The 14,196-nt window shown below is 40.9% G+C and overlaps 1 protein-coding gene across 1 annotated transcript in view; it reads right to left on the bottom strand.

Moving 5' to 3' along the window:
• The window catches only part of dipk1c (divergent protein kinase domain 1C), a 36,634-nt gene extending 28,398 nt beyond the window's left edge, over positions 1–8,236 (bottom strand). Inside the window, exons 1-2 of the mRNA XM_054623090.1 lie at positions 7,964–8,236; positions 5,311–6,642 (exon numbers count right to left, since the gene is read on the bottom strand). Coding sequence (XP_054479065.1) covers positions 5,311–5,532 — 222 coding nt within the window. The 5' untranslated portion in view covers positions 5,533–6,642; positions 7,964–8,236. The remainder of the gene's footprint in view (positions 1–5,310; positions 6,643–7,963) is intronic.
• Between the last annotated feature and the right edge of the window lie 5,960 nt (positions 8,237–14,196).

Genomic DNA, 14,196 nt, shown 5'->3' with positions numbered 1-14,196 from the left:
ACCGTCCTGCACAACGTCTGAACAGAGAGTCGCTCTGATCTCTAATCCAGAACTGTTATTAAAGGAACTGATGGAATGATCGTTTCATTCAAACTTATTCCAGCATCCATAACTACAATCCAAAGAATAGATTCTCAGCATCTGCATAGCAGCTTTCTATCAGATTCATAAACTAATCAACAGAAACCTGACGTTATAATCACTCGTCTTCCACAATAAAATCCAAATGATTTTCAACCAATCAGCAATGAGTGATGCATTAGCCCCGCCCACTTTTGCGTCACTAAAAGTACTGATACCACAGTGTACAAATACTCTCTTAAAATGAAAGTAAAAGTACAAATTAGCAGCATCAAAATATACTTAAAGTACCAAAAGTAAAAGTACTCATTATGCAGAATAAACTATTTTATTATTTTTTTTATATTTATTGATGCACTAATATCTTCTTCATTTAAAGGTGGAGCTCATTTTAATAACTTTATGTACTGCTGGTAGTTTAATCTGTATTAATACATAATTTATTAGTTGATCATTTGTTTTAATGATCTGAATCTGTAAAGTCAATAAAGCTTAAAAATGTATTTAGTGGCGTAAAAGTATAAAGTAGCATAAAATGGAAAGTACAAGTACCTCAACGTTGTCCTTTAAGTACACTATTTGAGTAAATGTACTTTATTTGCACGACTACAGCTGCCACAGTGAAGCAGTGACTTTAACCTCCATCATGGAGTCGATGGGACGGTTGTCCGTCGGGCGAAAAGGTGAAAATAATAAATAAAAGTGATTTGATCTAAGCAGCCTCTTATGTTTTCTTAACGCCATTATCTTTAGCTTCCACACGCTGTAAACGAGTGAATCTTGATTGGACGTTTTAAAGCCAAAATGCAGCTTCAGTTAAAGTCTGCCTTACAGTCCTGGCCTTCACGGCTCGGCTCTCTAATGAAAGAACCAGAGCGCTCACAGAGTTCTTCATATTTGGCTCTGATGACTTAACCAGGAGAGTTTCATGTCGATCCAAGAGGCAGAAGTTCTCCAGCTGTGAGTGTCGTTACACTTTCTATGAGAAAAAAATGTTTAGTAGTTTTACTTCCAGAACCAGAATACAGCCCCCTGCAACTCTATTTTTGTTATACTTGTTACCATGGTGATGATGACCTGACCTCAACTAAGAGCTTATTTCAACAAAAACCAAGATAGTTTCTTAAAGAAGTAGTTATTTGGTATCGAGTGTTGAAGGCACAAAACAGTTTGAAGGACTTGTTGAAAAGAAGAACCTGATGACTTCACATTTATGGAGGACGTGTTTCAGTAGACCAAACAGGAAGTCGTGTCAAACAGACGTTTATGATTCTTACAGGTTTTGTTCATCAAGATATCTTCACAAATTTCATCATCTCATTTAAACACTTTTTTAGAGACACGTAAAAGCTTCTAAATTCACCAGAGGGGCATTTACTGACATATGTTATATCAGAGAACTAAACGTTAAAATCTCTTCAGCTTGTGTTGAACACAGACATTATTTCTTACAATGACACACGTTGACTTCCAGACGAGGGAACAGGATTCATACCTGGTTTCAGGTCTCATTCCTGCAGCTCTATTTATTTATTTATGTATTTATTTGTTTATCCACGTAGGAAGCTAGACGTAGGAAGATGACAAAGATCTGATTGGCCGGTTTATTTTTCCCACTGGGGTGAAAAAGGGTTCAGTGAAGTTCTGGAAGCAGTGAATGCATCATTAGAGGGTTGGCAGCAGCACTAGATGTGATCCAAAGCTCAGGTTAGCTCCTCTCGTTCAGCATGCTGCTCCAATCAGAGATGTTGGTCCACGATATGCACGCAGAGTGAAGCTAATGATCCTTAATGAGAGCTCATTAAAGCCCAGGCCAAGCTGCCTCGTTTCCTTCTTCACTCTACTGGAGCTTCTCACCTCAAATGTCTCCACATGGTTTATCTCCTAACCTCTCACTCAACCTCAGCATTTAAGAACTGGAGAGCTGTTTAAGCTGGAGCTTCAAAGGCAGGCTGAGAGGTTTGACAGCAGAAGGGATGATCCAACAGGAAGCTATGCTCAGCTAACGACAACACCTGGAGCAGTTAACACAAGCCTGGACGGGCAGCGACGGCAGGATTAGCTGTCAGTCAGCGAACACAACGTGGAGCTTTTGTTTGCAAAGCTCTTCGTCTTTAGAGCAGATTTGCAGAAAGCTGATCCGTGCAGCGGTTTTTCATGCATCTGTGCTTCATTACTGCGGCCTCCAGAGCTAAATGAGCTTCTGGAAACACGAAACGTCTCGTCGGTCTCAGTCTGCATGTTACTGGAGCCGTCCTCTTTTCAAACAACGAGATGGATGGAGCACAACTGCAGCGCTCGTCTGTTTGTTGACTCTGGATCTCTGTGTTTATTTAGGATTTCATCAGTTTCCACTTTGGATCCGTAAGAGGGTTAATATCAGGAGGGAGGGAGTGACATCACAGCCTGTGTGATGGGAAATGTTCTTCTCTCTGATTAAACGGTTACTCTCACAACAACAACAACAACAACAACAGTGTTTGTATATTTCCATTCTTCATCACCACACTGAAATGTCCCCATTGTTTGTTCAGAGGGTAAAAAAAGAGGAGAGAATGTTTCCAGACTTAAAGGTGAATTCCACCGGTTTGACACTCCAGAGGGAGCTGTGTGACGGAGGATCACCTGTCGCCATCTTAGTTTGTCTTCACTTGAAACTAGAGATTGAGACCATAAACTCATGTTTACAATGTTTACTGAGGGAATAAATCAAGAGAGAAGTAGAGTCATTTTCTCATAGACTTCTATACAACCAGAGGAGTCGCCCCCTGGTGGACAGGAGAGAGAATGCAGCTTTAACACAGGAAGCTTTGACTTCACTTTTCAGAACCCGACACCGATACAAGATCAATTGCTGCAAATTCTACAAGTCCTCTTAAAGGAAAGGTATGTAGCATTCAGGGTGATCTATAGTCAGATTGGAATATAATATTGATATGTTTGTTTTCATTGTGTATAATCATCCATTTTGGTCTGAAGATTATTTTCAAATTGCGTAACAGAGCTACATTTAAATCTGGATTTAATCATTTAAAAACTAGTTTTGCTAAACTGTGATTAGAACCAATCCTAGCTTTAATGAATCCATGATGGGGCGACCCAGCTCTAATCATCCTCCACTGCAGCACTATGAGAGAGATTATGTGTCAACTAAAAACCAAACAGAGGAATATTTAGTTAGAGACAAATGAGAAAGACACAAAGCAAAGAAAAGACTGGCGATGGAAGGAAATGTAGAGACAGAAAGAGATAAGTTAGACGAGAGAACCAAAGAGGAAAGATGAGAGAGAGAGAGAGAGAGAGACGTAAACGTGTTTGTGACGGACCAGAAAGAAAGAGTCTTGTTATCAGTGTTTTTACCCAGAGTGCACCAGGAGATAAGACAGCAGGCCATTAAAAGCTCTTGACCTCTGGCCGTTCACTGTAAACGTCTGACTGATGAACGACAGAGACAGACGAGAGACGCAGTTTGACCTCCGGACCGTAAACACGCTGGAGAACGTATCTCACATTCCTGCAGACTGTTTTACAAATCTTCATCATCAGTTTCTGATCTCCTTCCTTCTGTTCACAAAGAACATCAGCCTGCATTGACTTTAAACCTGCAGCAGATCTACAGAGACAAGTCTTGTGTAGTTGGTGATGCATTCAAGGACACTTTGATGTCAGATAACTGACTGTCACGTCTCATTGACTAGCTTTGATGTTGAAAAGATCACATTTCTCTGATATCTACAGCCAAGAACAGGAACTCAATGTTAAAACTGATTTAGTGACCGATGTAAATTATCTGTAAAATTCATTTAACGTAAACTCAATGACTAAAAACGAGCAGTTAGAAAAAAAGAAGCAAACACATGAGTTATTTTTATCATTTATCTTTTCTGCTCTTTGTTATCGGTATGAAAAAGCTTTTGTTGTCATTAAAGTTTAAACTCTTTTCCAAAAGAAACTGATTCACTGTCGAAAGGAAGAGAAACTTTCAAACAAAAACTCTTTCAACTTCAAGAAGACAGAATATTTCCTCCAATAATCCAGTTTCAATAAACAGCAAAACGATGTGTAACACACACAACACACACACACACACACACACACACACACACACACACACACACACACACACACACACACACACACACACACACACACACACACACACACACATAAACTCATCAACCTGTAACAGTGATGTAGTTGCACACAAAGACCATTAGATTCACATCTGTATCAATCATAAATCATTCAGTTAGATATTGAGTAAACAAACTCAAACTTCTTTCTAGTTTAGTTCAACATCAACGTTGCGTTTCCAAACAACTCCACAAGATTCTCAAATAGACGTGTTTCGTCCCAGATTACAGTCTGCAAAACTACTTGGTGAAAAACACAATAGTCTGGCTTAAAAATGTAATTGAATTAAAACTAAACGCATCAACAGCACATGTTGAGGCCATTAATCCGAAATATCCAAACAAAGAAATCATAAATCAAAGGGCCACTGACGCACTGTGGGTGTGTGGTCGAAGCAGACAAAAGAGTGTTGATAAGAAATTCTGTGTTTCTGATGATTTATTGAGCAAAACAAAAGAAGCCAACGAGAGGTCCTGTTCCTGCCGACTCATATTTATAACCACAGTGATACCAAATTCATAAACAAACGAACAAACCAAGTTTATCAAACAACAACAATAATTCAACTAAATAACTACCAAAAGAAAAAGCCATCCCAAAATCTAACCTAAATAATCATCTAGAATAATTAAACAACACAACTTATGAATAAAAATAAATAAAAGCAAAACACATCAAATCCACACCAACAAAACATTCTTTTCCCTAGAAACATAACTCACAAAGCACTTATGTTGTATTAGACGGTCACTTTTGGTGCTTTGGGCTTCCGTTAATGAAAATGAAAGGAAGCTGTGCTTGTGTCTCCGTTAACAACGCGTCATTAACCCCGTGTTGGACTCTAGTTCTCTGAGAAAAGCTGCTGCGTCTGATTACTTCTTCCACAGATTATGCAGATCCAGAGAAATGTACGTCTGATCAGATCAAGAACCTCTGGGACAAAGAGAACCTTTACTTTGAATTATTAAAAGTCAAGGATGAAACAATAAAATGTCTACAGGTGTAAAAGTGAACAAACTCTCCAGAAGAAGAAGAAGTCTGTGTGTTTGTCTCCATGCATCACCTTCACGCAGTACTGCAGCGGGTCGGACTCACCAGTCTCTGCAGGATCCTCTTGCTCTTGTCGTCGGTGCAGTAGTCGGACAGGATGCTCCTGTGGACCAGAACCAGGCCGTTGAGGAAGAGCCAGGATCCGAACCAGAGCAGAGCGAAGAGCAGGGTCCCCCGTCGGGACCACAGCCTGAGGCCCAGCCACCGGAGCAGGCACCGCCCGCCGCCGCGGCCCGCTCCACCCGACACCAGTCCTCCAGGGAGCATGTCTGCACCGGGGGGGTCGTCTGAGCCGTTACCGGAGAGTGTTTTTATAAAGCAGTCCAACTAGAGATCCAGATTCTGGATGTTTATAATGTTCGCTCAAAAAAAAACAAATCTATAGCCTGAAGGAGTTTATTATTTGTCTGGAAAAAGCTAAATAATCCAACGTAGGACGGCACATAAATACTTCTGGGCGCTTATGAAATGAGTTTAGGATTCAAACGTTCTTTTCTCTCATGATCATTTGGTGATTTTCAATTTAGAAAGAGGGCGTTTGTGTTAATTGCATCTTCCTGCACCAGTGAGGAACCAGGTTTTCATCGTGCCGCCGTATCTCCCATGATGCTCTGCAGTCAGTTAAGGTTGAATCCAAACTTCAAGAATTTGTGTTTAATGAAAAACATCGACTTCATCGAGGCCCGTCTCTCCTGGAAGAGTCCGGTCGAACTCAGAAGTATGATCCGTCCTGGAGACACAGAAACGCTCAAAGACAAAACTCTGCAGAAGAAAGCAGCCTGTAATCATCCAATCAGAGCGAGGCGACCTCCAGCTTCACCAGAAATATTTGGAAATTCAGATTCTTCTCACTGACACTTGGTCTTCTCATGTCCGACTGCTTCATTTATTTCCTCACAGCGAGTCATCGAGTGTTGAGCAACAGGAAAGAACCGCCGCCGTGATGTGTGGCAGTTTGGCATCTGGACACACGGACACATGAGCATGCATGAAGCTGCACACACACACACACACACACACACACACACACACACACACACACACACACACACACACACTCTCTCATGCACTCTCACACACTGGCAGCAGACGTCCCTGCGATGTCGTCCTCACGTCTCCTCGTGGCGTCTGTAGCCTCTGCGGTCGTCTCGTCTTCAAGCTCGGACAAAAAATGTCCCTGAAATTATTTACAGGGAACAAACGAGAAACTTGCGACAGAAGAAAGTCTTGGTTTTAGAAAAATCAAGAGGGGGGCTCTGCGATGCTGGAAAACGTCCTTTTTATTTCGGAGAAGAGTTCCTTAATGGGCGAAAAAAAGAGATGCAGAAAAGTTTCCTTGATAAAAAAAACACTGATCTGAGAACAGTGGAAAAAGATCTGTGTGGAGAGAGAGAGAGAGAGAGAGAGAACTGATGTCAGTGTTTTAGATCTTTACTCAGATGGAAACATAATAATCAAAAACTCCCCAAAGAAGAACAGAAATTAAGTCTCAGAGAAACTTTGCTGATCAAAGTTTTGCTTTCATGATTTTTTTCGAGCTTCAAAGTTGTGAAATCATATTGAGTTCACTTTGAAACTCTCTGATATCTGATGGTCTCTTTCACGCCTCGTCTTAGTGTTGAAAAGAGGAAACCGAACTAATAAAACTGGTTTCTGCTCTGATGTTCTAGTTAAAAAGTTAATTATCTCCTGGATTTGAAGAGTCCGTTTCTCACAGAGAGAGCTCGTCAGTCTGCTTTCATATCTGTCCTCTGGTCTAAATCTGAAGGAAGCACAGCGAGGGGTCTTTCTGTAACGCTGTAAAGACTTTGGCAGACACATCCAGAAACTCTGCTGTCCCGTTATTTAGCCCTCATTACGGTTTCCTGATGTTCTGTGGTTCCTCTCTCTGCAGCGTCCAAACCACCAACTGGAAAAAACACGAGCAGCCTTGTGTTGCTCTTCAGAGATCCAGATGAACAAAACCAGCTCTTATAGTCCTAAAGGAGAGAAACCCAGCAGAAGGTCGTGGAGAGAGGCCTCGGCTCCCAGGAGATAGAACCACATATCAGCCATCAGTGCAGCTTTATCTTCATATGAGAGCCATGGTGCTCATAGGGAACAATGTGTTTGAGTGAATGAAGGTATGTTTGTGAGCTAACGGGCTCACAGGGTCGTCAACACAACCAGAAAGAAGTTCAATAACGCTGCAGGAGATACGAGCAGATATATATATATTACAAGATTTAATATTATGGAGAGTTCAGACCTCCACCATAAGTGATAAAATAATTTGATTATCTGCTTCAAAATGTTAAACGATCTTCCTCTTTTAATGCTTCACACTTTCAACAAGTTTTTATATAAATGTGTCCGTTAAACATCTTACAGAACGTATCAACGTTTCTGTGACCTGCCAGATCATTTCCTCATCATTCTTATTAAATGTGTCTCTCAGAGCTTAGATTCTAATTTGTGTCAGTCGTCTGGTTTTACTTTAAAATGACTTTTTTCTACATGCTGTCGGTTTTTACTATCAGCTGAATGATGAAGAATAAAGTCCTAGTTATGCTTGCTGTGATTTTCCACCAGGTTTAAGAGTCACATCAGACAGTAGCTGCCGTCGGCCGCTCAGATGCAACAGGTGCCAAAACCCCCACAATCAACCCTCCGGATCTCCTCCTAGCGAGCGGACCAGCAGGCCGCTTGTTTCACTCACCGCGTCCTCGAAGTGAAGCCGGTCTCTGCAGCCACCAGACAAATCCTGCAGGAACCTGGTCAGTGTCACCTTTTATCTCCTCACAGGTTTACTGCAGACGGTCCTCGAGATGCAGCAGCATCTCTGAAATGTAAACTATTTGACTAAAAGTAAAACCCTAAAGGGGTTTACTAGTTCTCCTTCAGGTTCTTCAGCTTAGATTTGAAAGCTACTTGATTTGCCTCTGAAGTAGTAATACACACAACAAACTCCCTAAAAAAACACTTTCAGGCTGCCGACAGTCTGTGAGTAGATGCATTGTGTCTCTCAGATCCTTAAATCCAAACTTCTTCCTTTTCAAAATAAAACAGGATTAAACAGAGGTTTTCTTCAGAAATGATGTTCTAATGACCCCTTCTTTTTACTTGAGATGATGATTTAATATCCCCCCAAAAAACTCCACGACCGCTCCTGAAAAGAAGTGAAGAACTGTGAGCAGGTGTCCAGATCCAGATAACTTCTCCTTTTTGACTTTAAAGCGATAAAATCAACTCAATTGATTACTGAACTTCTCTTCTTCCATTGTGGACAAAAAAACAGTTTGTAATCCTGCAACTTGTGGGTCCTTTGGTTACATTAGTTTAAACACTTGACTCTGTGAAACCTTGTTAAATAAAGATTGTGTGCAGGTCTGCAGAGCGTTAAAAACATGACGCAGCTGAGTGCTGCTGTCTGCAGGTCCTCCCCAGGTCTGGTTTGATCAAGAAGTCCAAGCAGCTGGAGGAGCAGGTCTCCGTCCGTGAAGATGCTCTGGGAGAAAATGAAGACTCCTCCACCATGAGACTGTCTCAAAGGTCCAATAAACCCTCATTCCAGACTGTCAGGGTCCTGTGTAACCCTGATTCGGGACTGTCAGGCAGCCCGGCGGCTCCAGCAGACGTCTGGTGTTTCTGCAGCTCTGGTTTCTCCTCAAGCTGCTGCTGCCTCGCTCGCTCTACGTCTCACTGCCTGGCAAAGGAACTGTGTGTGTGTGTGTGTGTGTGTGTGTGTGTGTGTGTGTGTGTGTGTGTGTGTGTGTGTGTGTGTGTGTGTGTGAGAGAGAGTGTGTGTGTGCTCAGGCTTGTTCGTTCAGCCCCATTCCTCTTCTTTCCTCCCTCCAGTCTGCTGCACACCCAGCGTTTTCTTTCCCTACCAATGTGTGTGTGTGTGTGTGTGTGTGTGTGTGTGTGTGTGTGTGTGTGTGTGTGTGTGTGTGTGTGTGTGTGTGTGTGTGTGTGTGTGTGCGTGTTTGTGTGTTGTGTGTGTGTGTGCGTGCATGTGTGTTTGTGTGTGTGTGTGTGTTGTGTGTGTGTGTGCGTGCATGTGTGTGTGTGTGTGTGTTGTGTGTGTGTGTGTGTGTGTGTGTGTGTGTGTGTGTGTGTGTTTGTGTGTGTGTGTTTGTGTGTGTTGTGTGTGTGTGTGTGTGTGTGTTGTGTGTGTGTTGTGTGTGTGTGTGTGTGTGTGCGTCTTCAGCAAGAACGAAGGAGGCTCCTTTTGGCGTCCCTCCTCTCACACTGGAGAGACTCCCCCTCTCTCCTCCCTTCACCCTCTCCTCACCCCTTTCTTACATTCACATGCTACTGTACCCCCCCCCCCCCCCCCCCCCTCCCTCCCCCTCTTTACCCCGTTACCACGGCAGCAAGGTAAGTCTCACTAAGGTTCAGTTCCCACATGCAGCTTCACAGAGTCTCGCCAAATTAAAAGCTCTCACCCCATTTATCTCACTTTCCTTTTCTTACTTCTGTCCCCCCCCCAGCCCTCGGTCCTGTGCCATACATGGTAAACACTCCAATAAAAACAGCTCAGAGGCCCAGGGCATGTCGGTAATTGCCCTATTTGTAAAAATGCCAATAAAGTTGTGCAAACATAAAGAACGGCCGTCGCTGCTGAGGCCGCTCGATGTGGAGCTTGATGTGTTCAGTGCACTGGTGTGTATGTGGTGTCCAGGTGATAAATGATGAATGCTGTTACAGTAATTAAAACTGTTTTTAGGGAAGTTTGGCCACTAGAGGGCGGAAGAATTCAACAACAACGACCGGAGATGTTTAGGTACCGTGGGTAACTTAAAAGAACATCTAATAATGTTAATCCTAACTTTTGTTTAGGATGGTGTTCTTTAACGAACACCATATCCCATAAGGCCATAGACCTGTGTGGGTTTAAAGAACTGTTTCATTTAGAAATGTTGGTCTATTTTTCTTCCATAACACGTCTTCGTTTAGACTAGGGGAAAGAAAACATTTATTTTACAAATCTTTTTGCGTCTGTAGATTTCTCCTTAATTCACCAAAAGTTACCATTAGATAATGCTTAATTTGCATATTTTAACATAACATTTCAGATAACTTGTTATACAAAAAATAAATTGTATTAATGTCAGTAATCAACTGGTGAAGTTTCATGTTGATATCTATTAGTTATTTTTTTTACCCTATTCACCTGTAGAGTCTTCAACATGTATGTAATTTAACTAAACATTATCTTTAAAGGACGTTTTCTCTAAATGAGTTTTTTCTCAGACTCTGATCCAGAAATCTCCACTTCAGTAGCTCTTACATACACCAAACTTTACAGCTTCATTCCTCTCTATATTCTGAAGGTTTCTACAGAGGGGTTTGTTCATATATCATTCACAGCCTGATTTATACAACATTTATTACTAAAACATGAAGGAAATTGGATTTTTGGGAGATTTATATAGAGATACAAAGAGATACTTCCTGTAAGTCGCTTTGGATAAAAGCTGCTAAATGACTGTAATGTAATGTAATGTAATATCAAAAATTCCATCTCTAAAAACCTTTGACTCTAATATGTCAACAAGATAAAACAAGAATTTTGAACATGGCTTCATCAAATATACACATTACTGTTTACATATTATATTGATTAGATAATGCCCCGTTTGCATATTTAAACATACATTTTCAGAAAACTTAAAAAACTAAAAACTAATTTCTAGAAGTTAGCAATCAGTGGGGAAGTTTCATAAGTCCTTGGCGACCAATCTATGGCTTAAATAAAACTTAATCAATGCAAAGACTGCTCGGCTTTATAGCAGCTAGTAATAACTAGCTAATGAATGTTAGCCTTGACTTAAACTTTCTATAAAATATGTTCATACAAATGTGTTAGTAAGCAGTTTCTTATTTTACATATCCATCAATTAAAAACAACGTCATCAGGAGTCTTTGTGTTTGTGTCATCTGATGAATGTTACTCCAATATTCTATCTCTTTTAGCTTGTTTTTGGTCTCCACCACCTCTGTAGCTGCTAAATGCTCCACTATGTTCATCAGCTGGCCTCTAACTGTTTCTGTATTCTTGCCTCGTCTCTTTCCGTTTGCCCTCACGGCCTTCTGCAGTCAGCGTGAAGATTGCAGACATTAATCCAAAAGACCAGGAGACAGGGTGACAGAGAGTTCACGGTCTATAAATCACAGACTGGAGTTTCCAGGATTGATCTTCAGTTTTCTTTCTTAATCCGAGCAGCAGTAAAACTATAAACATAAAACAATCTGTAGATACTGTGGATATACGCTTGTATAAAGAGAACAAAACAAACTAAAATAACTCACATGAAGACTTATATTTGCTTCTGTTCAAGTGAGAAGAAAATAAAAAAACATCTGGCAGCTGAAAATAGAGACGTAGATGATGGTTAAACTCCAGCAGTTTATCCACATTATCTAAACCCCTTAATAGACCCTTTTATGTTAGTTAACAGAATGATGTGTTAACGCTGGCTAGCAACTTTTGTTGGCTTGTTTTTTCTAGAATGGCTGAAAATATAAGCGTTTCTCTGAAATCTTTTAGAAAGTTACCATTAATCAACAGGACCATATTAAACCAACTCTACGCTGCTGGCAGACGGGAGCTCTCGTTAGCTAGCTAGCTTGTCTATTTCAAGAGCTATCTTATCCATCTCCAGAGTTGGCTAGTCAGCTAACTAGCAATACTGTCCATCCATCCAGCAATGGCTAGTTAGCTAGCTAGTGTCAGCGCTGCCGCTGTTGCGCTCATTTTCTGTAACCAGTGTGACGTTACCATGGAAGCATGACAGAAATCGCAAGCTAGCTAGCTAACTAGCCAGCCGCTAAATGAGTAAAATTAAACAACTTAGATAATTCCTGCACACACTCTTGTCCCAGCGTAGGGAAGCACACTGCTATCAACAGGTAAGTAACAACTTTGTTTGGATCATTTTCTGTAATGAGTGTTTCATAAAAGCACGGTGGAATTAGCAAGCTAAGTAGCCAGCCAACAGCTGGCCATCTGTTCATCTTAATAAAGGTTTGGTCTATTAGCAACATTTCTCTCCATCTTTCTAATATATTAGTCTGCTGCTTACGGTATGTTTCATGTCAAAGGAACAGAGGGAAAGATTTAAGTTGAAGCCCGAAGAGAGAAAGTCTGCCTATGTTTGGGTGATGGAAGCAAAGTGAAACTACAGACAGCATCTAGCAGCAGAATCCCAGTCGGCTTTCTTAAAACGACCAGCCGCTGCGACCGGCCGGCCTCTCTGAATATTCAAACCCTCGGAGCACGGCGCTTTTTGTCCCTGTAATTGCCAATTAAACCATCTGGCGTACGGCGAGCTCGTCTCCGCAGCGTTTTGGCAGCCGATCACAGAGCAGTGTTCTAGTTAACATTATCCACTCATCTGAGCCGCCGTGTTGCAGATGGGCACTAATCGCAGCCTCCTCGTTAGCTGCAGCCAATTATCTGAGGTCGCTCGTTAGGGGCAGCTGCTTATCTCAAAGGTACGTTAATTGACTAAAACACACTCAAAAAAGTTGCTGGCTTTGCAAACGACCCAAAGATTTTCACCTTCATGTTTCCTGAAGTTCAGTTTGAGGTTTCTGAGGAAAGAAGAAGCCAAGATGTGGAATTATTCATTGGAACACTGCAGACACTCACACACACACACGCAAACACAAAGTGCCCTTGAAACATTGGCTGAATGCAACAGTGCATAAAGTTCTTATATGTAGACTTATATGTAGTTATTGGCATGGATGGATTACTGTAGGCCTTCACCTACAAAAGATGCAAAACAGCTGCAAAAATACACAAAGAAACACAAAACTACAAAGAGATATAAACCAACAACCAAGATACCAAAAACGTCTACAAATAGACAGAACACAAGTTCAAAAAATAACCATAAAGAGACACTAGACAAGCACATAACGACATAAAACAACTATGATGTGACACAAAATAACCACAGAGACACAAACAACTACAATTAGATATAAAACCACTACAAAGAGGCTCAGAACATAAAACCACATTAAAAAGAGGCCTAAAAACTACAAAGTCATGGTTATTGGTAGTAAATGTGTATCAGGTTGCTCAGTCAGGAAGGTCAATAATTTGTCTTGCAGCGCCTCCTTGTGGCTGCACATGACAATTACAGGAAATGATGACATCAGGAGAGAAGAGGGGGAGAGAATGATTGGAGGAGAAATGGAGAAAATAAGTAATTGTTATTCAAGGAGATGAAAAGAAAGATTAACAATGAAGACAGGGAATGGTTTTAATTGCACTAATGTGTGTTTTTATACTTATTTTTACGAATACAATTTTTACCTCTGAGATGTAGTACAGTAAATCGTACAATATCTGCCTCTGAGATTAAGTAAAAAGTACAATATTTACCTCGTAGTTCTCATGCATTGCATTCTGGGACGTCTCCTAATATGTTGGTTGTGTTTTGTTTATTAGAAACTACAGAACAACTGATGTCTAGAAGACTTTAAGTTGACTCAACATAAATACAACTCTTGTATTGAGGTAATGAAAACATATTAGTTGATTCAACTTCATTCCTGTGTGATGGTAACAGTTTTGTTATGAGCAGAACGCTCCAGACTCGTTATCTGACTCTATGTTAGTTGCAGTTCTTACATCCGACCACTAGAGGTCAGGATAAACCATGTTCTTCAGCAGTAACGAACAAACCCTTCATCCAGTCATGAACATCAGAGTTAATGTGAGTGAAAGTGAATCTCTATTCTATAAGTTTGTTAGTTTACATTTCAGAACAACAATAAGTAATAAACGCCGCACAGTTTTCACATAAATAAGACGAAACAAAATAAATAAATAAAGCACTGCAGTGAATCCTGTTCTGTTTCAATTGAACATAAACTAAAAAGATTGAACTCAAAGTAGAAATGGAAGACACAAAAAGATGATGTAAGACATAG

The sequence above is a fragment of the Anoplopoma fimbria genome, chromosome 21 (assembly GCF_027596085.1).
Source record: "Anoplopoma fimbria isolate UVic2021 breed Golden Eagle Sablefish chromosome 21, Afim_UVic_2022, whole genome shotgun sequence".
NCBI classification, from domain to species: Eukaryota; Metazoa; Chordata; class Actinopteri; order Perciformes; family Anoplopomatidae; genus Anoplopoma; species Anoplopoma fimbria.
Note: the sequence above shows the minus strand (reverse complement) of the source record. Positions and strands in the feature narration are given on the sequence as shown.